Source organism: Malania oleifera, chromosome 6 (genome assembly GCF_029873635.1).
Source record: "Malania oleifera isolate guangnan ecotype guangnan chromosome 6, ASM2987363v1, whole genome shotgun sequence".
NCBI classification, from domain to species: domain Eukaryota; kingdom Viridiplantae; phylum Streptophyta; class Magnoliopsida; order Santalales; family Ximeniaceae; genus Malania; species Malania oleifera.
This window is the reverse complement of record NC_080422.1, coordinates 86,198,236-86,225,901: the sequence shown is the minus strand read 5'-3', so window position 1 is coordinate 86,225,901 and position 27,666 is coordinate 86,198,236. Positions and strand designations below refer to the sequence as shown.

General features: G+C 38.2%; 1 protein-coding gene across 1 annotated transcript; it reads left to right on the top strand.

Annotated features, from left to right (window-relative positions):
- Window positions 1-27,167, top strand: LOC131158036 (uncharacterized). Its single transcript, XM_058112588.1, has 5 exons — window positions 1-975; window positions 9,426-9,478; window positions 25,374-25,540; window positions 25,726-25,877; window positions 25,984-27,167. The coding sequence occupies exons 1-5, from the start codon at window positions 147-149 to the stop codon at window positions 26,442-26,444; spliced, it is 1,662 nt and encodes a 553-aa protein (XP_057968571.1). The 5' UTR covers window positions 1-146; the 3' UTR covers window positions 26,445-27,167.
- The last annotated feature ends 499 nt before the right edge of the window (window positions 27,168-27,666 follow it).

Sequence of the window (27,666 nt, the reverse complement as noted above, 5' to 3'; positions counted from 1 at the left end):
GATGATGTTATTTATTTATTTCTTCTATGTTCACTGTTCAGTCGTTAGTAACGAACTGAACGAATCGTGATAGTGCCAAAAACCCTACCCAGGAAAACTCAAGGTTAAGAACTAGGGTTTTTGTATCTGTCATTGGCATCGTGGACATGGATTCGCCGGAAACTGAATCCACGGACTCCGCACAGACGCACGATAGCGATCTCCTTATCGGCGAAGACTACGAAGCCATGTTAAAGCAATCTATACAAGAACTGGTAGATACACGCGGCAAAAGCGTTCATGAAATTTCTGCTTTATTTTCAAAGTTCTTCGTGTTAATGCGAGCCAAGGTCGATCCTCCTTTGGAAGCCATCTGGGTCTACTCTTCATTGAGCTTTCGCGGCCGCAAATCAACCGAAGTTGAGCCGCGCGTTCGATTTTCTGCTGCCAAAGATCTGTTCGAGTTGCTCCAGGCTTGTTCAGCTCCGTGCGGTGGTTTGAAAAGCATTGCGTTACTAGCTCCTGTGATGTTTGAGGTCTATGCGTTGGTTGTTGATATGCGTGAGAAGAAAGATTTGTCTTCGAAGAGGGACAAGAAGACGATGAAAGAGATTGAATCGTTAATCGAAGTGGTTCTTGGATATATCAGCGTGTGTCGCTGGGAGGACTCTGACGGGGAAAAATATGCTTCGGTTAATTTGATTTCTTCAATAGCGGATTTAGTTCGCGTTTGGGTGGAGGATCGGCTTGAGGGAAACAGAGAGGCAATGGAAGCTCTAGAGTTGTTTTTCCCCATTTTGAGTGAGGATGCTCGTACAAGGCTTAATGTGAGAGAACTTGATATTAGTTACTTGGCTGGAGTTGTTGTGTTTGAGGCTTTTTTGTTGAGAATGTGCTTGAAATTCGGTGTTGATGTTCTGAGATCAGAGTTGCAGAAAGATTTGAGGACATGGGCAGTGGGTTCAATAAACAGCATTCAGAGCTATTACTTTTTTGGTCAGTGTTCTCTTCCTTTTCCTTGACATATGTGCATATGCTCATTGGTTTACAGTTGTAATCTTTTCCCCTTTTTGAGTGATTTGTTTAGTCAGGTTGTTGTGGATTAGGATTTGGGATATTGTTGGTCAAGGTTTGTGGTCACTGGTCTGAGGACTCAGTTATTAGGTTAACTACTTTCCAAGGATAGGTAGTTTATATTTGGTGCCTCTGAATATCTCCCCTGTGCTTCCACCTCTAGAATTGCTTTTCTCTAGCATTGTCACGTAGGGGGGGGGGGGGGGAGGTGGAATCAAGGAATTGTTATGAGAATACTTTTGGAAAAAATGATGTTTCAACTTCATTTTGGTCCTAATTCGCAATGGTTTTTAGAGATTCTTGCATGGAAGACCTTTTTGGGGATTTAATGACTTGCTGTATCATCCCCTCATAATCACTGGTCCATATTCTTTTTCTTCTTACAATGAATGATTTTGGAGGTGCTTGCATGGAAGACATTTGGGGATTGAAAACACTTCATATTGACTTCACAATATGGTGTAGGAGCACGTTATGTTTGGATTTCTCCAAAAGTGTACCCAAATTGTTTGGGCTGTTACATTGCAAGTGTCTATTGATGCGTACTTACTTTCTTCATTGTACATATAGTAAGGTCTTACTATAATGCACTAGAAACAGCAATAATAATAGTAATTTTTTTTATAAAAAAAATCATTTTATTACTAACTATTCAATAACTATCTATGCTCAATAATAGTGAAAAATGGAGCCTATACATGGGATATTATAAGGATCCTTCCCCTAAGCGCTAGCTATGGGAGGTGGACTGGGGTTCTCTAAACGTAATCTTATTTTAAGTGGGATTCTTAATTATTTTTGTTAATTTCCATATAGAAAATAGGAGATACTAATTCTCATAATTACATAGTGAAGATGGGATCCTCCCTAAATCTATGAACCACCATGTTCTTCTTTTTTTTGGATAAGAGAAAATTTATTGCCAGCCAAAGAAGGTACAAAGAGAGGATGACGGGATGTCCTCCAAAAAAATGAAGAGAGCATATAAACAATTACAATAGAGCTGCCCTCCAATCTCTTTACAGGTCGGGCTGCGATATCTCCTAGAAAAACCTAAAAGAATGAACCTAAAAAGAGGCAGAAACACAACTCTATCCCATAACATACTTAAAGAAGATTTGCGGTCCTTGAAGATTCTCAAATTCCTTTTGATCCGAAAGGTCCACAAAGTAGCAAAAACCGTACTTGTCCATGATACCCTATCATTTCTAGATTTTCCAAAATCCCAAAAGCTCACTTGTAGGAAATCCCTCACAACTCACAAAACCGCCCAAATTTCACCAAAACATGAGGATACAAGGACATGTAGCAGATCTCTATCTAGTCATTCTGGTAAGGGTTTGTAAGAATCCCCCTGATTAGCTCTTTTCTTATCACTCTAAATTATTGCTTCAACTAAATGTTGCTATCCTATATTTGTACATGGAATTTCTAATTCTTGAAATGAGTTATTTGAACTCTAACAGAGGTATTCTGCCTATACCCATGTTTGATTTAAATGAAAGAATTACCTTTCATGCCATGGAGAGATAGGCCTTGTAGGAAGGACCTTAACCTTATATTTTCTGGGGGATGAGAGGGACAAATGGGACCTGTAAGATCTTGTGGATATAAGGGGCTGCTCTTTAGTTAATCCTTTAGGTCAGGCCATGAAGGTTGCTGTTTCTCCTAGAACCTATGAACCATGGGAAAAAAGGAGTGAAAATTTGGCTTCCAATGTAAATTCTGGGGGATAAAGTGTAAGAGGGTGAGGGGCAGTGAGATGGCTGAATGAAGTTGAGCTGTAATGTTAGGGATTTGAAAAGCTCTGGTAAATGTCAACAGATCAGGAGACTACAGGCAAAGATGGGTCAGCGTAATGAAAATGTGCATTATATGCTGTGTTATGGGGCATTTGAATGGAAAGGAATGCTCGCATATTTTTAGGGGGGTGAAGACTCATTGGTTTTTTGGTTTGGGATAGGATTCAATATTTTCTGATGTTGCGACCGGTTGTTTCAAGGAGATGTACAATGTGATTGATTGGTTGTGTTACATTACGTGTTATTTTTTCTTTTAGCTTTTTATATTTTCTTTGGAGGACTCCTTATTCTAATTTGTATACTTCCTCCTTAGTAAAATCTCTTCTTCTCCTAAAAAAAAATAGGTAAAGTTGCCCCAGATGTTATGCTGCAAGTGTCCAAGTTGGAGGTGATGGATGAATTTTTTAGGAGCATTTCAGACTCCACCTATGACGACTGGTGGGCTTTGTCATTACTTGGGATACTAGATTCACTAGCAAATTGGATGTTTTAATGGGTCCTTTTTTTAGTTTGTTTGTTCAGATGTTATAGGGAAGGGGCAGTTGTGGTGTACCTCAGCCTATGAACCTAATTGTCCTCAGTTAAGGGGTATTTATCGAACGAATTTGTTACCATTATGGTGCGTACTCCCCTCATTGGTGTTTAAGAGGTGATTTTAATGCTATTATATCCACTAATGAGAAAATGTGAGTATCTAGAATCACCTCAAGTATGAGGGGTGTTGGCATTCCTCTTTATAATGCTCAATTTACTTGGTTTCTTGATGGTAGTAGGTCAGTGGCTACTAGGATTGGTAGGTTTCTGCTCACTACAGTTGGGGAGGATGGTTTTTGTACCTTAACTCAAGAAGTGTTTCTTTGAGTGATTTCTGAATTTGTTTCTTTGGTTTTTAATTCTAATATTTTGAAATGGGCCCAACTCCATTAAGATTTGAAAGCATGTGGTTGATGCATTCTGATTTCCAGAGCTTGGCTAGGGATTGATAGGGTGAGTGCATTGTGGAAGGTTGGGAAGGGTCTTGTTTTGTGAAAAGATTGAGGTTTTTGAAAGATAAACTGAAAAGGAATGGAAGTTTTTGGTGATGTTCAGTATTGAAAAAAGATTTTTTTTTTCCAGGAATTAGGTGTGAGTGATAGATTAGCATAGGAAGGACCTCTTTCACACAAACTAGCTGGTGGATGAGTTTAGTTGTCTATTGAGTATTAACATATAGTTTTAAGGGAACAGATGGTCTGGAGAAAGACTAGAATAAATGAGGTTGAGGATGGATTGTAACTGAAGACTGTTCCCTAGGGTGGTAGGTGTTAGGAGAAGGAACTTCATTAAAGAGTTAAAGGATGATTGGGGCGTGGTTACTAGGGATACTGGTTGTATTGCAGGTTTGATTACTGATCTTTATAGGAACTATTTTCTGGAATGACGGAAAGGCAATGATTGAGAGGCTGGATTGGCCCTATATAAGTATACAAAGCAAATTGGATGAGAGAACTTTGAGAAGCATAAGATTATAGGTGCAGTGTTTGAGATGGATAGAGATAAGACTACAGGGCTGGATGAGTTTCTAATGGCATTTTTTCAAGATTTTTGGTAGTTCTTGTACAGAGATCTTACAAAGGCTTTAATCAGTTTTTTGATAATGGGGTGGTAGGAAGGAGTATGAATTCTTCTTTTGTGGCCTTATTGATAAGAGTCAAGGACTTTAGGTTGATTAGTTTGTGACTAGCGTCTATAAGATATTTGACTGAAGTGTTATCAAAAAGATTGGCCGCAGTCATGGAGGATACTGTTTCCCATAATCAGAGCACTTTTATTTTATAATAAGATTCTAGATGCAGCATTGATAGTGAATGAAGTGGCCGAAGATGCGGTTTGAAGAAAAAAGAAGGGTCTAGTTTTGGGATTCAGTCTTTGAGAGAATTGCCAGGAGGTTGGATGGGTGGAAAGGAGCGTTTTTCACTTTACTCTTATTCATGATTGTCTTTCTTCTATCCCCTTGTATTATTTATCCCCTTTTAGAATTCTTGCCAGAGTTTAGATTAGAGAAATTGATTAGGGGTTTCTTGTTTGGGTTGTGGGGAGAGGGAGAGAGATCATTTAGTAGTGTGGAACATTTTGAGTAGGTATAAAAGAGAGGGAGACTTGGGTCTTGGTGATTTAGTGCCTAAAAACATTTCCTTGGTTGAGAAGTGGTTATGATGTTTTCCCTTAGAACTTCTTTCTCTTTGGCACAAGGTTATTTGTAGTGAATTTGATCTTTCACAAAAATGCGTGGGATGCTATTGCAGGAGTTAAGATTACTTACTTGAGTCCTTGGAAATTTGTGTCTCAAATCTATTGGTCTTTCTTTCCTAATGTCAATTATTAACTATGGGGGGGAGGGGTTCATTTTTTGGGAGGACAATTGGATTGGGTATGTCCCTTTGGGTATTGGTTACCCTTGTTTGTTTATTCTATCTTATCTTTATGAGTCTCCTGTTGCTGCCTTTCTCATGTCGCAAGAGGGTGGCCTTTCTTGGGATTTTTATCTTGGGAGGAATCTCAATTAGAGATGAACTAATGAGCTTGCTTCTTTGACTATCAGGCTTGATTGTCACGTGGGGAATGATAAATGTGTTTGGAATCTTGATTCTTTTGTGGATTTTTCATTCAAATCTTTTTTTTCTCATTTGATTCATGACCCTAATGTCAACCCCTTTGGCCTTTATTCCCTAATTGGAAAGCTAAAGCTCCTTAAAATATGAAGGCCCTTTTTTGATTGCCATTCTTGAGAAAATCAATACAATTTATCTACTCCAGAGGCAATGACCCAACAAGGCCCTATCTCATAATGTTTGTATCCTCTTCTTCTGGAATAGGGAAACTTGCTCTCATTTGTTTTTACATTGTCCATTTGCTTGGGGACTTTGGAATAATTTGTTTGGATATTTGGAGAAAATTGGGTGTGCGCAGCTTCTTTGGAGCACTTCTGCATTAGTATGTTTGGAGGCTTTGGTAAGAGGAAGGAGAGGAAAGTATTATGGCAGTGTACTGTTCTAGCTATTATTGGGAGCATTTGGTTGGAAATAAATGCTAGAATCTTTAAAGGTGTTGCCACTTCCAGTAATATGCTTTGGAGTAGAGTGGTCTTCTTGGCGTCACTCTGGTGTTCTACAAATGGATTCTTCCAGCATGTTATTCAGAAGACATGAAATGGGATTGGCTGGCATTACTTTCTTGTTTTGTCTTGTATTTATTTTTTGTTTCCTTTTGTGATGGGAGAATATATTGTTCTACCTTATAGTTCTCCTTTTTCTCTTTTTTTTTGTTGATTGTACACCCTTCTTCCTTTAATAAAGTTCTTTGTTATCCCAAAAGAAAAAGGAGTTTCAAAAAGATTATGATAGGGTGAGCAGCGGTTTCTTGAACAATTTAATGGATAGCAAAGGTTTTGAGTTGAGATGGAGGAAATGGATTTGGGATTGTCTCTTCCATTCTATTTTTAATCTTAATGAATGGCAAGGCTAAGTATTGGTCTCGTGCTTCTGGAGGTCTTGGGCTGATGACCTCCTTTCTCCTTTTCATTTTACTATTGTAGCTGATGCGTTGAATAGGATGATTGATAGAGGAGTTGATAGAAGTTTGGTGGAAGGGCCTAAGGTAAGCCATAAGGATCTGACCATTTTAGATCTTAGTTCACAAACTATTCTCTTTCTTTTGGAGGAATTGGGTTGCTTCTCTATTTTGATGACCATTTTGCAGCAGTTGTTTGAAAAAAGTATCAGGTTTAAGAATTACCCTTTCTAGAAGTGGTGTTGTGGGACTAGGTATTGATACATGTCCTTTTTGCTAGGTTAGCATGTTGTACTGTTTTGAATTGGCCTATTACTTATTAGGTGTCCCATAGGAGGTAATCCTACTGCTAACTCGTGGACCTAATTTCTTCGAGAATGGCTAGGAGATTGGGTGGAAAGGAGTGTTTTTCACTTTAGGGGGTCATATTGCTCTAAAATCCTATACGTGTTTGCATGTACTCCACCCCTTTTTATTATCTTTTCCTCTTGTTGGTGGTGTAGAAGCTAGAGAAGTTGATGAGGGTTTTTTTTGTGGTCAAGTATAGGTGAGCGGGATGGACACTATCTTGTTGGTTCGGTGACTCGTGAGATTTAAAAGGCAGGGAGGTTTAGTTCTAGGTAATTTGTTGTCTAAAAACATCTCCTTGGTGGGAGAAAAGTTTATGGTGCTTTCCTCTAGAACCTATTTATCTTTGGCATAGGGCAGTAAATTTTGGACTTCTGCAAATTGAATGGGGTGCTAAAGTGGGAGTTAATCTCACTTTTCTGACTCCTTAGGAATATGTATCTCATATTTATCATTCCTTCTTTCCTAATGTCAAATACGAAGTTGGTAATGGTGAGAGAATTTGTTTTTGGGAGGACCATGCATGGGAAGGCGCCTTTGTCCCTTGCATATCCTCCCCTTTTTTGTTCACCAAACCTTCATGAGACCCATATTTTTGTTTTCCTCCTTTTGTAAGAGGATGGGCATTCTTGGGGTTTTTATTTCTGGAGAAACCTTAATGAGAGAGAGATCAGTGAGTTGGTGCTTTTGGGCAATTTGCTTGATCATTTCCATGTCCTTTTAGGGAGTAGTAAAAGATTTTGGGGCTTAGATTCTTCTAGGGAATTCTATTGCAAGCCCTTTTCTCTATCTTGATTCATGATATTACTACTGCCCTATTGCCCTTGACTTTTTGATTTGGAATGTTCCCTGAAAAGCAAAAGCTTTTACCTAGACTGCGATTAAAGATAGGCAAGAAAAATGAAAAACTGAATGAGAAAAAATTTGTTTTCTGTTTATTTTGGTTCAGTTTGCTTTTCTCATTTTTCCCAGTTTGAGTTCGATTTAGCTGATTCAATAACCACTGTTAACCAGATTGAATTGATATATTATAAATATATATTATGTAGGCGATTGTAATTCTAGTTTCATTAGTTATTTTTTTTAATCTTTGGCTAAATACTTAATTTTTATGGTAGGAATAGCCAGAAAAAAAAAAAAAGAATTTTTACATACATTTTATTTGTATTAATAGGGTTTTTTTTTTTTGGAGCCAAGTCATTTCTATTGTTCTCAATGTGGGAATTTTGTTTTTTCTTTTCTCCTTTTGTTGTATGGGCCTTGGGGGGCGGGGGGTTGGAATCCTCATAAAACTCAATCTCCTTCTCTTGTCATCCATGTTTCGTCTTGCATTGAAAGACGGGAGAAATTCGACCCCCCATCCTCCCTAAAACCCAATCCTGTTCTCTTCTCCAAGTTCAGCCCTCCATTTGGGCCATGTTATATGTGCTCCATTTAGGAATCATATTTTTTCAGATCTATCCATGCTGTTGGTCAAAATCAAAACCCATTGCACCCCTAAATGATTGTATGTAGGGAAAACAAAGTTAATCTGAGTTTTTTTAAAAAAAATAAATATTTCTATATATTTTTTGGGCATGAAATGTATAATTTTATGTTAATTGGTTTGATTCAATTGACCATTAGATAGGCCCAAAAAATTGATTAACCAAAGTTTGTTTGATTTCTGTTCAAATTAGTGAACTGAAAATTCAGTTTGGTTAACGGTTTAAGGGAGTGATTTGGTTAATTGAACCAAGCCGAGCTTAATTATGATACTTGAAAATCAATACCAATGACTTGCTTCAAAAGAGAATGACTTGGTTTATAGGTGTGGTTCTGGCTGTATTGACCGCATCTTTGGTGTAACTGGTTATTCCTCACTTTGGGTTATTGGCAGTAAAACCTATGTTTGAGGAGTGGGGAGACTTGTCCACATTTGTTTCACTTTGGCTCTTTGAAAGAAGTTATTTGGTATTTTTGGAGAAACTCAGTATCCATGTTGAAGGCTTTTTGCACTATTTTGTTTAGGGTTTGGTAAGGTAAAAGATGGGAAAACTTTGTGCTGCACATTGTTATAGGTGATTATTTGATGTGTTTGGCTGGAGAAGATTGCCAGAATTTATAAAGGTGTGGCTACTTTTAATAACTTTCTTTGGAGGAGAGTAGTGTTGCTTGCAGCATCTTGGGTTTCAGCAAATGGCTTCTTTCATCATGTTTCTACTGAAAACTTACAGCAGGATTGGTTGGATTTGCTTCATTAAATGTTTTGCGCTTGTCTTGCTTTGATCCTGTAGCTATTTTCATTTTGTAAAGGGAAAACATCTTATTCTCCTTGTGTTTTCCCCTCTTTTGTTGTATTTTTCTCTCCTTTTCTAATAGAATTCTATTTATAAAAAATTTAAGGGTGATCCTAGCAAATAAATAAAATAAAAAAGTGAAAATGGGAAAAGCCCTTCTATTGTAATGCAATTCAACAACTGTGAGCTGGACAGATAATATTTATCACATAACTCTGAAAATCTCATTATTTTGATTTCTTATTACATTTTAAGAGAAAACAGGATCTTATTAGATGATCCATTGTTAGATGACTTCATGTTTTCAAATTTAGTTTCAATGACGATTGCCTTCATATTTTTTCAAATGGTTTCAATGTGTTTTTGAAATTCTGATTTCTCTGCACTGAACTAGAGGTCCTTGTGAGGATGCTTTTGGAGCCGACTTTGCCGTTAACCTCCTTACTTGTAAGTTTTCTTTGCCTTTAGTGCTTAATTTGTCATTGAAATTTATCTCTCATTTATCAAGACATCTAGGTTTCAATTTTTGGTAATGCATGATTCTTCAATTACAACTATGCTATTCATGTGGCCAAGTAAGAATGGAAAAAAAACACTCATGCTGAATTGTCTATCAGGCGTGCACGTGTGTGTGTGCGCGCGTGCGCGCGTGTGAATATGCAGCTTGTTTTGCCTTTATTTTCAGTATTAGTTTGACACTTGTTTCTTCTACTAAGGTGCTGTTTGATATCATTTCCATTTTTTGCTTTTTTATTCTTTTTTGGTAAACCGCAGAAAGTAGTGGCGATAATACGTTTGTCCTTGTTGCTAGCTTTCAGCTTTTGTTCTTTATTCCTAGTTTTGTGGCAACAATTAAAAGCTATATTTTCCAGATTTTCTTGTTGTGGCAACCTATTTCTGCAGTACTTTGATATTTAGATTTTTTGTTCTTGGATAAAATCATTGCGCATACAATTTTTTAATAAAAAATAAAAATAAAAATGCTGCGTTTGGGAGCACTGATTTTAGACTTTGAATTTGGATTTAGGTGGATTTGGACAAATTTCAATACAATTTTATATTACATCTTATCCAAATCCAAGGCTTCTTCAAACATAGGGAAAGAGAATTTCCCTTAAATTTCTAAAAATCTGCAAGAATAAGAAACTTCATTCAAGAAATATATAACTAATTTTCAACCTTCATATAAAATAGTATTGTTCTTGGAGTACTAGCACAATGTTTTCATTATTCTACTCATATTTTAATTAATTCAAGCTTTGGATTAATTTCTAGTGTTTGATTTACTAAGGTTTTATGTTGGTACCATTAAATTGTTTGGTACTAAAAAAAAAAAAGGGGAGTCCGGTGAACAAAGCTTCCGCGTATGCGGGATCCGGGAAGGATGGTATGATAATGAATTGTTATGCGACCTAAGGACAAAAAATGATTATGTGCTCAATAAGTGTTTTTAATTTGTTTCAGTTTTGGCCTTGTGGGAATATAACTACGTAAGTTGGTATTTTTCTTTTTTAAGATTCTATGTCATTTTTATTTTTGGTTTTTATTTTCATAATTTTTGTTAGTGCTAATAAACAGCCTTAATTTTTTTTTTTTTTTTTTTATGCTAATGATACGCGGGAATGTTATTTCTGTGTTTTGTTTCATAAATATTATGTTTCATCAAATTTTTGTCCAGTCAATTAGATGAGTGTGCCCAGGCACCCTTCTTTCTATATGCCTATGTGACAATGCACAGGGGCAAAGTCCTGCTAAGTCTTTCACCACTCACTTGACTTCGGTCTAAATAAGGACTTTATATGATACAGTGACTGGCAACAAACTGTAAACTACTGGGGCTCAAAGACCCATTACCCACGCAGGAGAAATTAGAATTTTAAAATTTTCAGTATTCGTATATGCCTGATGGGAACAACGATACTATTGCAGCCACATTGAGTTTACAGAAGAAGAAGCAAAGGCATTGATTAAAACCTAGAGTTTTCATTCAGCAATGCCAAGATGATTTGGGACCAATTGGGAGGTTATTTAGTACATTGTAGGATTTTAGTTTATATTTGCTTAAGTTGTCTTAAAGTTTAGTATGTTATTTCTATGTCTTTTTTAATTGTAGGGACGTTTTAGTAATTTTAGTCTTGGGCTGTAGTATTGGGTAGTCAGCCTGGAGTTTTAATTCTGGGCTTGATTTTGTATTTTGAGGTCAGATGTAATAAGTTTTGGAAGTCCGGAAGCGGTTACAAGCCTTGGGTGCCAAGAGAACTTAGCCTATAAGTTTCACCTCCATAAATATGGTTGTATTCATCTTGCTTGCAAGAAATTACTTCTGCTGTTTTGACTTAACATGTGATGCCTAAGATCCATAGTATGATTGCCGAGGATTTTCTTTTTGTTATATGAACTACAGCTTGCTGCCTGCCTATAGAACAAACCAAAAGTAAATTCCCTCCTAAGAACAAACCGCGGGCTGCCTGTTGGGGACTGTCAAAAGGTCATGTGTGAGCAAGATTAAATGTTTGGAGATCTTCGAGTTTATCATAAGTGTAGGCACAATTTAAGATAATTGGATTTAACTATGTAATCTTCAGCATTTAGGGATTTGCAATTATGTTTCATTTATTAGGGATATTATTCCAAATCATGTTTCCTATTTAGGGCTTAGCTATTATTTTGTATTTGCTTCATGGTTCCACATCAAGCCTTTGTATAGGCTTTCTTCTAATCCTAAATAACAAAAAATAATTTGAGAAATCATAGTGATTCCTTAAATAAGGAAATGTAATGGGAACTAATAGCAAATCCTTAATGAGTGAAACATAATTGCAGATCACTAAATACAATAACAACAAGAAGAAGAAGCCTTTAGTCCCACTAGGTGGGATTGACTACATGAATCCTTTTATGCTAATTCACCCGATGGAGAGTGTTTTCCTCTATTAGATTAAAGGGCGATTAAATCCTTTCTCACTACCTTATTTTAAGTTATTTCAGGCCTACCCCTACGCCTTTTCATGCCAAAAACAATAATTAACTCACTCCTCCTCGCAAATACTCTACTAGGTTTGCGTTTCAAATGCCAAAACCATCTAAGCCACCCCTCCCTTAATCTTCGATCGGTGCTATGCCTAAATTATTGCATATATGCTCATTTTTTACTTTATCTTTTAATGTTATACCACTCATCCACCTTAACATTCGCATTTTAGCAAATTTTACTTTTTGTACATGTTCCTTAGTTGTCCAGCATTCTGAACCATAAATCATAGTCGGCCTGATAGTTGTCTTATAATACTTTCCTTTTAATTTGAAGGGAATTCTACGATAACACAACACACCTAACACACTCCTTCATTTAACCCAACCTATTTTAATTTTATGTAATAGATCCAATATATCTAAATCTATTAGTGCTATTAATCTCTTGATTATCAAGTTTAATCGTTTCTCCACTACTACTCCTTACATTATTGAAATTACATTTCATATATTCCATCTTATTCCTATATGTTGGAAAAAAAAATGCAAAAATTTTGAAATGCCTTCAACTTGCTAACAACCTAATGTGATTATTAATCCCTAATAAATGGATTTACTTTATTAAATCCAATTATCCTAAAAATTATGCTTACACTTATAGTAAATGCAAAGATTTCAAAATGCCTTAATCTTGCTAATAGCCTAACAGGTAACATTGCGTGTGAAAAAAATTGAAAAAAATCAAGAAAAAATATAGATAGCCAAAGAAAAAAAAAAAACAGCCAAGGACCAATTCAAGTTTGTTCAGTAAGATGTGCCTGAATTGCAGGTCTGGAGAGATATATGTGTACTTGAACAGATTAATCTAGAACAACAATATTTCATGAGAGAATCATGGACAGTAATAGTATGTTAACAGAACTATTAGCCTGTTTAGGTAGTAGATAAAAGAGGCCACCATGGTTACGAATGAACTACTCTGATAGCTATCAAACACAGAAGTCAACCTAATAGTGTTAAAGCTCGTGACATGGTTGACCAGAAAGAGTCTATTCTTGAAGAAGAAGAAGAGAGGTATGTGGAGATGCTTAATAAGCCCGTATCAAAACTTGTAACGCCCCAACCTAGGTTTGTTAGGGAGCATTGCGTTTCTCCTCCTCCATCTGGACCAGACAATACGGGGGTGGGCCGTATCGGACTAATGATTGGCCCCACAGACCAACACGTGTCCTTTTCAGTGTGTTGTGTCCTCATTCACACACTTATTGAAAAACTTCCCAGAAGGTCACCCATCCCAAGATTACTCCAAACCAAGCACGCTTAACCGTGGAGTTCTTATGGGAAGATTCTCGAAAAGAAATGTGCACCTTGTTGATATAGGTAGTAACATCTAATCCTTTTAAGCCTTTCTTCCATGGAGTATCACGTTCTCCTCCACTTACAGAATGCAACGTACTCGTTGTGAACCCACATTTTCAAACTCAGGCGATGTGAATCTCATCACAGTTCCGGTTGGATAATGACTCTAATAGTCACGCCCCGAACTCGCAAATGGGCCCCAGGTGTGAATTTAGTAACCTAACCTATCTCTGTATCGATTAAAACATGCATGATACTACACCGAATGAGGGTCCAACCCCGTGGGGTACACATATACCCTATACACATTCACATATGTAGCGAAAATGTTCTTTCTAATACATATAACGTACCATACCTGAGTCTATACATAACTAGAGTCTACACTCCAAAATATAGTATGTACCCCGGGTGTCTACAAAACCCAACAATGACAACCCGGTTACAAAATCCGTACTTACACAAGTATTGTACGCAGCTAACCGACAACCACGCTCTCGTTACGTTGGGACACTAGTGACAGCTACTCGAAAGACTTGAAAAACATTTGTATAATCGGGGTGAGACACCTCTTAGTAAGGAAGAAACATGTTATATTAGTGTGTGGTATATAAGTGTTATTTTGACATAAAACATAACAAAATACAGTTTCAGTATTTTCACAACCCAGTTCCAGTACATACGATACAAAACATACGGTCAGTGTCATCACACTCTTTGGCCGAAACTGGCCGCATTACACGGAGTATCCGATAACCTGACATTGGCCGAAGCCCCACAGTAATATTGTTGCTAGTATGGTGTCCACTCACACCCATCGGTGACCAACCGGAACAAACAGGTGATATTTCACACCCTCGGATATAGAGCCGAACACTCTCGCCCACAATATATAACCGAGACATGGCATTTGCCCACGGTAATTAGTCGAGACGTGGCAAATTTCACAAAACCTAGAACAATTTGGAACTCATGTTCCTATACTTCTTAGCTTACGGTAATTAGCCGTCACAACTGTTTTACAAAACTTGAAACATTTTACATACAATAGTTCATTCCACACTTATTTGGTATACTACAGATCATATCGTTTCAGTTCGAGAATACAGTTTAATACGAATATAAATACGGTCATTTCAATATCACAGTTTTATATAACATACGATTTTCCAACAAAAATAGAGATGATACCTGAAACCCCCAAATTTTTCCAAAACAGTAACTCGAAAATCTCGTATTTTTCACCCTATAAATTTTTTCAAATAAGTAGCCACATCATACATACAATCATAAACTACATGTTTACCGATTTTGATTTCAAAAATAACTGATATAAACAAAATCCTCTTACCTTAACCCGAAAACCAAAACATAAGCTCAATGACTCCAAAACAATGAATCGAGTTCCCAAAACCTAAACATCAAAGAATTATACTTCACTATAATTCTTACTACTGCATATATACCAAAACGAAAACGAAATCGGATCCTTACCTCGATTTTAGGTTAAAACTCGAAAATCCTCGAAACGAAATTCTGATCCGCTATAAACGTAGAGATTCTCCTCCTAGTCCACGTAGCAATGTCGGATCGTTGATTCCGGTAATAGATGACCCGAAATCCTAAAGAGAGAGTGTTCGAGTTCTAGAGAGAGAGAGAGGATTTTGGTTTCTTCTTCGTTAAGCAATGGAAATTTCAACTTATAGACCTTTGACTTGGCCATACTCGTCGACGAGACGGCGCCCTCGTCGACGGGCCGAAGAAGGAAGTTCGTCGATGCCAAGGTGGACTCGTCGATGAGCTTGAGATTTCAGGATTTCCCAAAATCCCTCTGTATCTTCTCGTCGACGGGCTACTGAATCTCGTCGCCGAGCTGCACAAGAGACTTCGTCAACAAGCAAAGAAGCCTCGTTGACGAGTCCAGCGGATTTTGACCTTTTAAATTTTCCTTCTCTTTTCTCATTTATTTAATACACCTATCTCGGGTTGGGTTCTTACAACCTCCCCTCATAAAATTTCGTCTTCGAAATTTGTAATCTCTCATTTACCAATTCAACAACATACCCAAACGCATACCCAACTCTAGAAAGAATCGGCGGCCACCCTCATAGCAGCCTCGTCCCAAATACATACATACCCTCACTTATGGCGGAGGAATACCGTGGTTACATATATACCATCTCGAGAGCTCACAATATTACATAAATCTCCCAAAGACTAAGCATACATCATTACTATGATAATAGAATATTACATACATATCCATATCGATCCTGCTACCAAACCTACTACTCAAAACAACTGTGGATATTTTCGGCGTATTTCCGTCTCTAACTCCCAAGAAGTTTCCTCAACTGTGTGATTCCGCCACAGTACCTTTACTAACGGTATCTCTTTGGTACGCAACTTCTGAACTTTACGGTCTAGAATCTGAACGAGTATCTCTTCATACGTCAAAGCATCCCTAATCACTAAGGATTCGTAAATAATCACATGTGACAGATCCGACACATACGTTCTCAACATGGATACGTGGAACACATCATGGATCCTCGAGAGCGCTGAGAGCTGTGTAATCCTGAGGGCCACCGGACCCACTCGTTCCAGTACCTTGAATGGTCCGATATCCCTCGGGCTCAGTTTGCCCTTCTTCTGGAATCTCATCACCTCTTTCATCGGAGCGATTCTTAGGAATATCTTACCCCCAATCTTGAATTCCAACTCATGATGGCGAACATCCGCGTAACTCTTCTGTTGACTTTGAGCTGATTTAATCCTATCCCTAATCAATCTGACATTCTCAGAAGCCCGCTGTACGAGTTCGAACCCCAATACCTGTGGTTCACCGACCTCATCCTAGTACAAAGGAGACCTGCATCTCCGACCATACAATGCTTCGAACATTGCCATACCAATACTAGCTTGGAAGCTATTGTTATAGGCAAATTCCACTAACGGTAGAAATTGAATCCAATTACCGCCAAAATCTAACATGCAAGCCTGTAACATATCCTCGAAGATCTGTATCGTCCTCTCTGACTATCCATCAGTCTGGGGGTGGAACGTTATACTGAATGTAAGTTTCGTCCCCAATGCTTCCTGTAAGCTCTTCCAGAATCGAGAAGTGAATCTCGGGTCTCAATCTGAAACAATGGATATTGGCACCCTGTGCATTCTAATTATCTCATGCACGTACAAATCTGCTAGCCTACTTAAAGAGCAGTTAACCTTCATCGGTACAAAGTGAGCAGATTTAGTCAACTTGTCCACGATCACCCAGATTACATTCTGCCCGTGAAGTGCTGGTGGCAACCCGATGACAAAGTTCATGGAAATATGCTCCTATTTTCACTCCAGAATACTTAATGACTGCAACGATCCTGCCGGCCTCTGATGTTCAACTTTCACCTATTAACACGTCAGACATTGCTCCACAAACTAAGCAATCTCCCTTTTCATGCCACTCACCAGAAAGATTTGCGCAAATTCCGATACATCTCCGTACTGTCCGGATGTACCGTATACAAAGAACGATGCGCCTCTTCCAGGATCGTCCTCTTTATACCTTTGTCGTTTGGAACGCACAGTCTGGTCCCAAACCTTAGCACACCTCTCTCGGAGATGTTAAAATCTGTAGCTAACCCTTGCTGCACTTTCTCCACGGTCAACCAACTCCACATCACTAGCCTGCGCGGCTTTAATCCTCTCAAATAACGTCAGTTGGATCACCAAGCTAGCAATGAAAGCCTGATGATTACCATCCACCAACTCCACGCCAAGACTTTTCAGATCCCGTCCGATATGATGTTGACCTACTACTGACACATGCTCTGACTTCCTACTCCACACATCAGCTACCATATTAGCTTTTCCCAAATGATAGCTAATGGTGCAATCGTAGTCTTTGATCAGTTCTAACCATCTCCTCTGCCTCATGTTCAATTCCTTCTGCGTGAAAAAGTATTTGAGGCTCTTGTGGTCCGTGAAGATCTCACATTGTTCACTGTACAAGTAGTGTTTCCAAATTTTCAACGCATATACTACTTCTGCCAACTCTAGATCATGCGTGGGATAATTCTTCTCGTACTCCTTGAGTTGTCGAGAAGCATAAGCAATTACTTTTCCCTGTTGCATCAGCACACATCTCAAACCCTTCAGCGATGCGTCGCTATGAATCACAAAACCACCGTCCCCAGATGGGATGGTTAAAATCGGAGCAGTGATCAGTCGGTGTTTCAATTCCTAGAAACTCTGCTCGCACTCATCAGTCCAATCAAATCTCACACCCTTCCTCGTCAACCATGTCAAAGGGCCAGATAACTTATAGAATCCCTTCACGAACCGCCGGTAATACCCAGCTAGTCCTAGGAAACTCCGAACATCCTGCACGCTCTTCGATTTCACCCAATTGACCACTGCTTCTATCTTATCAGGATTAACTGAGATACCACCCTTCAGCACGACATGGCCTAGAAATGCGACCTGATTTAGCCAAATCTCGCATTTCTTCAGCTTAGCATACAGCTTCTTTTCCCATAGTACCTGAAGTACCAACCTCAGATGGTTTTCGTGCTTTTCCGAACTCTTAGAATATACCAGAATATCGTCGATGAATACCATTACAAACTGATTCAGGTATTCATGGAAAACTCTGTTCATTAGGTCCATAAATACCGTCAGAGCGTTAGTCAACCGAAAAGGCATAACTAAGAACTCGTGGTGACCATATTTAGTTCGAAAAGCAGTTTTCGCAATATTCTCAGTCCTAACTTTCGCCTGATGATGCCTTGACCGTAGATCGATCTTCGAAAAGACCTGTGTTCCCTGCAACTGGTCAAACAAATCATCTATCTGAGGCAACGGGTATCAGTTCTTCATTGTTACCTTGTTGATCTCACGGTAATCAATGCATATTCGCATCGACTCGTCCTTCTTCCTCACGAACAATACTAGAGCTCCCCAGGGCAAAACACTAAGCCTAATAAAGCCCTTATCCAGTAGGTAGTTTCTGCAGTTGCTCCTTCAACCCCTTAAGTTCCCTGGAGCCATCCGGTATGAAGCTTTAGAAATTGGTGTCTTGTTTGGCAGTAATTCAATAGCAAACTCCACCTCACGATCAGGAGGTAAACCGGGTAAGTCTTTTGGGAATACATCCGGAAATTCGTTAACCACTCAAATATCTTCGAGCTTCAGATCATTCTGAGGTGGCTTCAGATCATTCCGAGGTGGTTCTTTCACGCAAGCTAGATACCCTTGACAACCGTTCAAAAGTAACCTTCTCGCCTGTATAGCTGATAGAATCTGTGGCATCGAACGCACACATGATCCCACGAACTCATACTCCAGCTCCCTAGGAGGTCTGAACACTATTAACTTCCTACGACAATCAATCACTGCATAACTAGAGAATAATCAATTAATCCTCAGTATGACGTGAAATCCCCACATGTCGTACGCTACTAGGTTCACCAGTAGCAGCCTTCCCTGAATAACCATTGGACAGTTTCCTAACATCTTACTACAGATCGTTGCACTCCCAGTCGGTGTAGCCACAAACAACCACTCATCCATCACTTGGGTTTCAACCCCACACAGTTTCACAAAACTTGCAGATATAAAAGAATGGGTTGCTCCCGATTCGAAAGCAATAACATGGTACCTGTCATCACGTTTTCAGCATGTTCCGCATCTGCTGGAGTAAGAGAGTACACCCTTGCTGGAGTCGTGTTTGTCTGATAGTTTCCCCGAGGCATCTGATTACTTCCATGGTTCTAACTCAATGCAAGCGTATCACTCCTCTGTGCCTGACAGTTTTGAAACATGTGACATGATTTGTCACAGTTGTAGCAGTTACCCACGAACGGCCGACATTCATCATCATGCCATTTACGACACCTGGTGCACTGCGCGGAAGATGGATCCCCCTGAGGATCCTGCCGTTCGGTATTCTGACGATAACCCAAACCATACTTTTTCTTCTTCCACTGTACCTGTCGAGGACCAGTCTGAGAACCAGAAGATACTGGCCTCTTCCTTTGTTCTTTTACTACCTCCTCCCCCTGGAGGTCAGCCTCAACTATGGTGGCTTTATCCACCAAGACAGAAAACTCTTGAATTTGCAGCATACCCACAAGCCTGCAGATGTCCTTCCTTGGACCCTTCTTGAACCTCTGAGTTTTCTCATACTCGTTCGAGATCAAACACGACGCGAAACGAGATAGCTCAATATATTTTGACAGCATATTTCTGCACCGTCAGGGTTCCCTGAGTCAGGCTCAAGAATTCATTGGCCTTCGCATCACGAGTGGAAGCCTAGAAGTATCTCTCGAAAAATACCTCCTTGAAGCGGCTCCAAGTCATACCAGATGGACCAGCTCTCTGCTTCTCAAGCAGACTCACGGCCGTCCACCATCTTTCAGCTTCTTCTACCAGCTAAAAAGTAGAATAAAGAACCTTCTGCTGGTCAGTGCAGTGCAGAACTTCCAATATCCTCTCGGTATTCTGTACCCAATTTTCTTCTACTATCGAATCGGGTCCTCCCGTAAACGTCGGAGGGTGCATATGGGTGAACCTCTCTATGGTACAACCCGTGGCAGTAGGAGAATGCTCACGTCTCCTAACACTTCGCTCGATCTCTCGCATGATCCGCCTCGTTAAACCCTGAGGCACCGAAGGAGACCCATCACTCGCAGTCCCCTCGGAGCTACTTTCCAAGTTGTTATCCTTGGGCTCCATTATGAAAATAGGATAGGAATTGGTTAGAATTCCTATATCATACACAGTTAACACAATCATTGAAAGCTAATCATGTTAACTACAACTCTCACTGGTCCAGGTCTGTGCTATCATACCGACACGAAACCATCAATGGTTTGCCGTGGTTTTACTGAAATCGTCATTCCAGGAAAAATACAGTATACCGTCAACGAATCCCTGTCTAGCTACAAGACAATCCTCGACCTACTCTACCCATTCGCTACATTCCTATACTCTGGTATGTACACACATTTATGCCTAACCAAGTCTACAAAACCTAACAACCTGATTTTGCTTTGATACCAAGTTGTCACACCCCGAATCTGCAAATGGGCCCTAAATGTGAATTTAGTAACCTAACCTGTCTCTGTATCGATTAAAACATACATGATACTACACTGAATGAGGGTCCGATCCCGTGGGGTACACGTATACCCTATACACATTCACATACATATACATATCACATACGCAGCAGAAATGTTCTTTCTAATACATATAACGTACCATACCAGAGTCTATACATAACTAGAGTCTATGCTCCAAAATACAGTATATACCCCGAGTGTCTACAAAACCCAACAATGACAACCCGGTTACAAAATTCGTACTTACACAAGTACTGTATGTAGCTAACCGACAACCACGCTCCCGTTATGCTAGGACCTAGTTACGGCTACTCGAAGGACTTGAAAAACATTTGTATAATCGGGGTGAGACACATCTCAGTAAGGAAGAAACATGTTATATCAGTGTGTGACATACAAGTGTTATTTCGACATAAAACATAACACAATACAGTTCAAGTATTTTCACAATCCAGTTGCAGTACATACGATACAAAACATACGATCAGTGTCGTCACACTCTTCGGCCAAAACCGGCCGCATTACACGAAGCATTCGATAACCTGGCATTAGCTGAAGCCCCACAACGATATCGTTGCTAAAATGGTGTCCACTCACACCCATCGGTGACCAACCGGAACAAACAGATGATATTTCACACCTTCAGATATAGAGCCGAACACTCTTGCCCACAATATTTAGCCGAGAGATGGCGTTTGCCCACGGTAATTAGTCGAGACGTGGCAAATTTCACAAAACTTGGAACAATTTGGAACTCATATTCCTATACTTCTCAGCTTACAGTAATTAGTCGTTACAGCTGTTTTACAAAACCTGGAACATTTTACATACAACAGTTCATTCCACACTTATTTGGTATACCACAAATCATATCGTTTTAGTTCGAGAATACAGTTTAATACGAATATAAATACGGTCATTTCAATATCACAGTTTTATACAACATACGATTTTCCAACAAAAATAGAGATGATACTAGAAACCCCCAAATTTTTCCAAAACAGTAACTCGAAAATCCCGTATTTTTCATCCTATAGATTTTTCCAAATAAGTAGCCACATCATACATACAATCGTAAACTACATGTTTACCGATTTTGATTTCAAAAATAACGGATATAAACAAAATCCTCTTACCTTAACCCGAAAACCAAAACATTAGCTCAATGACTCCAAAACAATGAATCAAGTTCCCAAAACCTAAACATCAAAGAACTATACTTCACTATAATTCTTACTACTGCATATATACCGAAACGAAAACGAAATCGAAATCGGACCCTTACCTCGATTTTAGGTTAAAACCCGAAAATCCTCGAGACGAAATTCTGATCTGCTATAAACGTAGAGATTCTCCTCCTGATTCTCGTAGCAATGTTAGATCGTTGATTCCGACAACAGGCGGCCTGAAATCCTAGAGAGAGAGAGAGTGTGTGTGTTCGAGTTCTAGAGAGAGAGAGAGAGAGGATTTTGGTTTTTTCTTCATTAAGAAATGGAAAATTCAACTTATAGACCTTTGACCCGGCCAGACTCGTCGACGAGATGGCGTCCTCATCGACGGGCTGCAGAAGGAAGTTCATCGACGCCAAGGTGGACTCGTTGACGAGCCTGAGATTTTAGGATTTCCCAAAATCCCTCGGTATCTCCTCGTCGACAGGCTACTGAATCTCATTGCCGAGCTGCACAAGAGACTTCGTCAACGAGCAAAGAAGCCTCGTCGACGAGTCCTGCAGATTTTTACCTTTTAAATTTTCCTTCTCTTTTCTCATTTATTTAATACACCTATCTCGGATTGGGTTCTTACAAAACTAGAGCTGCAATAAGTTGTATTAGTAACAGAGTCTGAAGGCATGAAGGATGTTTCAAAATTGACATATAAGCCTAAAGAATCCACCAAGAAATTTGAGGCATTGGAAATTGCAAAGATTAATCCATCCATAGAGGGCAAGTCTATTGAGTTCAAAGTTGAAGACAAATTACGGAATATCATTCATTCCAATTTTATGTGTCTCATCCATGTGTCATCTTTAAATGTTTCAAATTTGAGGTTGAATTTTTCCGATCGAGAGAGAACATGGTTTTAAATCATGGTAGCGGGTAGCGTAACACAACGGTAATATGTGTAATAGGAAGCGGGAGTAGCGGATGTTACATAATGGGAAACAAATGTAACGGCCGTGAATTTTTTTCAAGAACACACAACATTGTGCATATTAGCGTATTTGCATGTTTTAAGCTTTTAACCTTTCTTAGAAAGAGTTTTAGTCTATTTTGGGTCTTTTAGTCCAATTAAGTTATTTGGTAAGGGCAACAAGTTTACATTTGTTTTAAACCACCATTAATAGAAAAATTACGTGTGTGTACATATTTATATTTCTCATTTTTCTTACCTGTGATAAATTCTTATGTGACCTAAATTAAGTAATAATACATGGTTTTAAATCGCGGTAGCGGGTAGGGTAACGTAACGGTAACGGGTGTAACAAGAAGCAGGTTTAGCGGATGTTACATAATGGGAAGCGGGTGTAATGGCTGTGAATTTTTTTTAAAACACGCACAACCTTGTGCATATTAGCTTACTTGCATGTTTTAAGCTTTTAGCCCTTCTTAGAAAGAGTGATGTATATTTTGGATCCTTTAGTTTGAGTAACTAAGTTATTTGGTAAGGGCAACAAGTTTACATTTGTTTTAAACCACCATTGATAGAAAAATTACGTGTGTACATATTTATACTTCTCATTGTTCTTATCTATGATAAATTCTTATGTGTGCTAAATTAATTAATAAAACAAAATACATTATACACTCTATTAATCTATTAGACACATAAGACATACGAATAATACGGATATAAAATAGCTAGAAAAGAAAGAAAGCTGAAGTTGAAAAATATAGAACATATTTATCACCTTACTAATATTATCAAAATAAAATATTTTCCTTACAAGTTAGTATTTTCAAATTGGTAATTAATGCATCTCTTGCGAGTATTAAAGAAATAGTAAATTTCGTATCATTGTCATCCTCATTATAATATTTTCCTCCTCTCACCACATGGTATATTGAGAATGGTTTATGAAAGAAAGGGAAAAAGTGAGAAGAAAAAGTAAAAAATAAAATAATTTTTTTGGTGTAATAGTCCTGTAGCGGTTACGTAACAGCCATAGCGGCCTTTACATAACGGTTGTGGTCCATAATGGCTGCTATAGCTGTGATTTTTCTTCCCACTGATTTCGCGGTGTGTAAGGGTATCAGTAATCCAAAAAACCGTTACGTAACGGCATTACGTAACGGTCGCGGCCGTTGTTTAAAACCACTAATAAAACAAATTACATTACACTCCATTAATCTATTAGACACATGAGACATGCGAATAATACAAATATAAAATAACTAGAAAAGAAGAAGGTTGAAGTTGAAAAATATAGAACATAAATATCAAATTACTAATATTATTACAATAAAATATTTTCTTAACAAGTTAGTATTTTCAAACTGTTAATTAATGCATCTCTTGTAAGTATTTAAAGAAATAGTAAATTTTGTATCATTGTCATCATCATTATAATCTTTTCCCCCTCTCACCGCATGGTGTATTGAGAATGATTTATGAAAGAGAGGGAAAAAGTGAGAAGTACGGAACTGCCACTACAGCTGTGATTTTTTTATTTTTTTTTCCCATCGATTTCACGGTGTGTAACGGTATCTATAACCCAAAAAATCGTTACGTAATGGTCGCGGCTGTTATTTAAAACCATGGGGGAGAATGAGAGAAACGTCAAAAGGTCACATACGAGCAAGATTAAGGCATTTGGAGATCTTCATGTTTAGCATGTGTATGCAAAATTTACGATAATTGTATTTAATCATGTAATTTTCAGCTCTTGGGATTTGCAAAGGTTTCATTAATTAGGCATTTGGTATTATTGACCAAATTATGTTTCCTTAAATTTTATATTCATTGAAAATGAAAGAAATTATTTAATTCAATCAATTGAATATTCAATGTATATACAATATATATTCAATCACAATAAATATTCAATATAAATATAATTTTATATATAATATATAATATGAATGTAATAATATAATATAATATATATAGAAATAATATAATATATAGATAGAAAATACTCGAAATTCAGGGATTTATTATTATTTCCCAATTCCGCCACCCCCCCCCCTTTTTTATTTTTAGGTAAAAACCACATAAAAATTCAGTTGTGTACAACTTTGGAGACGGATCTGGATGTTTGGAAAATGAGAATGAAACCCTAAGTTGCATCTTGCTTTGATTTTCACTCTCCCTTTATTTTTCCCATTTATTTTCTGTTATCTACTTTTGGTTCTTTCTTAATTTTCTATTATTTTCCTGCATCCTCCTTTTGTGCCAATCAATCCTGCATCACTGATCCAATCACCTTTATCAACTGTGCACGAAACCAGCCCTTGTGAACTGTGTCAGGTTCTGACCGACAAGAATACTGCATACAGCCCCAGACAGCCTTCATTTTCCAATATTTAATCTCAAAACTCCTACATCTTCTCCAACCTATTGTCAAATTGATCAATCCCTCTGCTCTTGCCATTAAATTTCCCCCTATAGCCTTTGGTAACTCCCACAACCTATTTCCCTATGGTCAACTTGTGTAAGTTCTAAACTTGAAGGATGCACTGTACGCTGTAATACTGCACTTTTTTTCCCTGGTCATTTGCTGTACATTTTATTTACTGTCTACTTGTTTGTTTTGCTGTTAGTTAATTAGTAGTTTTTTGTTTCAAAGGTGAAAATTTCCCACTCTAATGGAAGTAAGCATCTACACTGTAATGGTTATCTTTAAACCAGAGCATGTCATGTTTTTTAATAGAAGTCTTTCACTGCAGGAATCTGAAGATGAACTCTTGCTAAGAAAAATTTTATACGATGCTGTGATATTGGTGGATTATTCCTTCCTCAAACATCAGAAAACCTTTCAACTGCCTGTTGAGCGCATGAAGAGTCTTGCCATGACAAGATTGATTGTTGCACATGAAGCCATAGAGTTTTATCGGTACGGCATGAAAATTGTTGATTAAATTCTTAATGATGTCTTATAACTTATTACAGTCCAATAACTTCCTCCATTGCAAGTTTTCATACCATTTGAATTTTGAATCACCTACCACCTCTCCTTCCCTGTTCCCCAAATTAAGAACAAGGGAAAGGGAAAGTTCTCATTGGCTTGCTTTGCTGCAGGGAAAGAGGAGATCAGACAAGAGCTGTCTCTTATATAAATGCCTTCTCCAGATCTTCTTTACCTTCCCAAATAATTAAGTGGGTTACAAGCCAGATTAGCTGGAATGCAAAAGAGAGTAAACCATATGGGTCCTCTCCTAAAGCTCTTATAAGTATGTAGTTTTTGATATATTTCATTTCAAGTGATGTCTATTCGAGATTCGTGGATATCTTCTTTCTTTTTTCTCATATGTAACTATAATTAATCTTATTCTTCAGGATGGCTTCTAGAACTTGAGGGTCAAGGGTTAAGAATATTCAATGATAGCATCTCAAAATGCCGTGCCAAATTAGCACTTGATGTCTCAAAAGCAGACTATGAGCAACCTTTAAGCAATGAAGGGCACAATCGTGTGGATGCTGATCTCCTCTTTTACATTGATAACAAGGGAGTAGAGGAAGGAGGAAGCCAAGAGGATGAGAAGATCGAGTCCACAAGTGCTGCATTTATTGCTGCTTCCCACACAATGAGCACAGAAAAGGACACAGTACAAAAGCGTAAAATGGGTAGAAAAAGCCGTGAAAGGAAGAAACATGGCAAGATTCTTAAGTATGACCTTCATGACATTTCTAATTCAAGAAAAAATTCCTCACCTGGGAATAGTCACGATGATTTGAGCAGTGATAGTGAGGTTGAAAATCCGCCGTGTGTTGAAGATAAGCAAGTGAGGGAACAATGAGGTTCAACAACGGATAATGCTGATAGTGTTATTTTTGCCAATTTTGTCAAGTGAGCATCCTGCCCTGAGAAGTTTTCCAATGCAGAGATCATACTTCAGGGCAGCCACAGGGAGATGGCAGTAGTAAGCTCCTATGCTAATATTAACACGAGTGTTCTTGCTAGCCATACAGCTAGTTTTCAATCAATTATTAAGCTTCAAGGCAATGTCATGATGGGATTATATTCGCTCAGTACAAATGATGAGAATCACGAGATACAATTTTTGTTTCTATCATGTGGCTATTGCTACAATAAGTTGTGTTGAGAGAGAGAAGGTTTGAAACTTTATAGCAGTCTCTACATGGAAGGGGGTTCATCCAACGAATTCTTCATTTTCTCCTCCTACCAACGTGCTCATTATCCTCCCCCCCGTGGCCCCCCTGAAAATTTATGTACAGATATTAATTTAATCATCTTTGCTTCTACAGGTTTTGTTGCATATTTTTTTCTCCTTTTACCCATACCTAGGCTATATTGTACTGAGCAGGGAGCAAACCTAGAATTAACGATCAGTGTGCTAGTTTTTATCAACATATGCTACTTGATAAAATCTGGAGTAACTGAAGCATTCCTATGAAATGTTTTGGGCAATAGGTTCATACTTGGATCTTGTAATTACATGGGCTAATTTATTTCTGTATAAAAATATTTTGATTATAAACAAAGCGGATGTGTTTATGAATGCGGTACGCCTTTCTTGTGTTGGAAAGAAGCTGGCGTTGGTTGTGCAGAAGTTTTTTGAGTTCTTTCCACAAGGGTTCTTGATTCAAGATTCTAATGTCTTGTTTTGAAGTAACTCTCCTTCATTTGTAACTTGCATAAGTGAACCCTTAAGAAGTGCATTTGGTGCATGTATTTGAACATGTCATGGATGAATTTCACGGGAGTTGTGAATTCCGTTAATTGAGTTTTTGAAGATATAAAGTAGGCATCCTAATGACCTAGTAAATATGTTGTATGGACAAGTGCATAAGAGTTGTGAAGTTAGTTACTGAGTTGTCGAAGATATAAACTAGTCTTCCTAATGACCTAGTAAATGTTTTGTATGGACAAGTGCAATTCATACAAATAAGCGGATTATAACTCTCGAGGTATATTAATGTTTCTTCTTACGAAAGTGATGATGGAACAAATGGTTACTTATATGGGAAAAATCTAGTGAGCTTTTCACAATCTTGTCC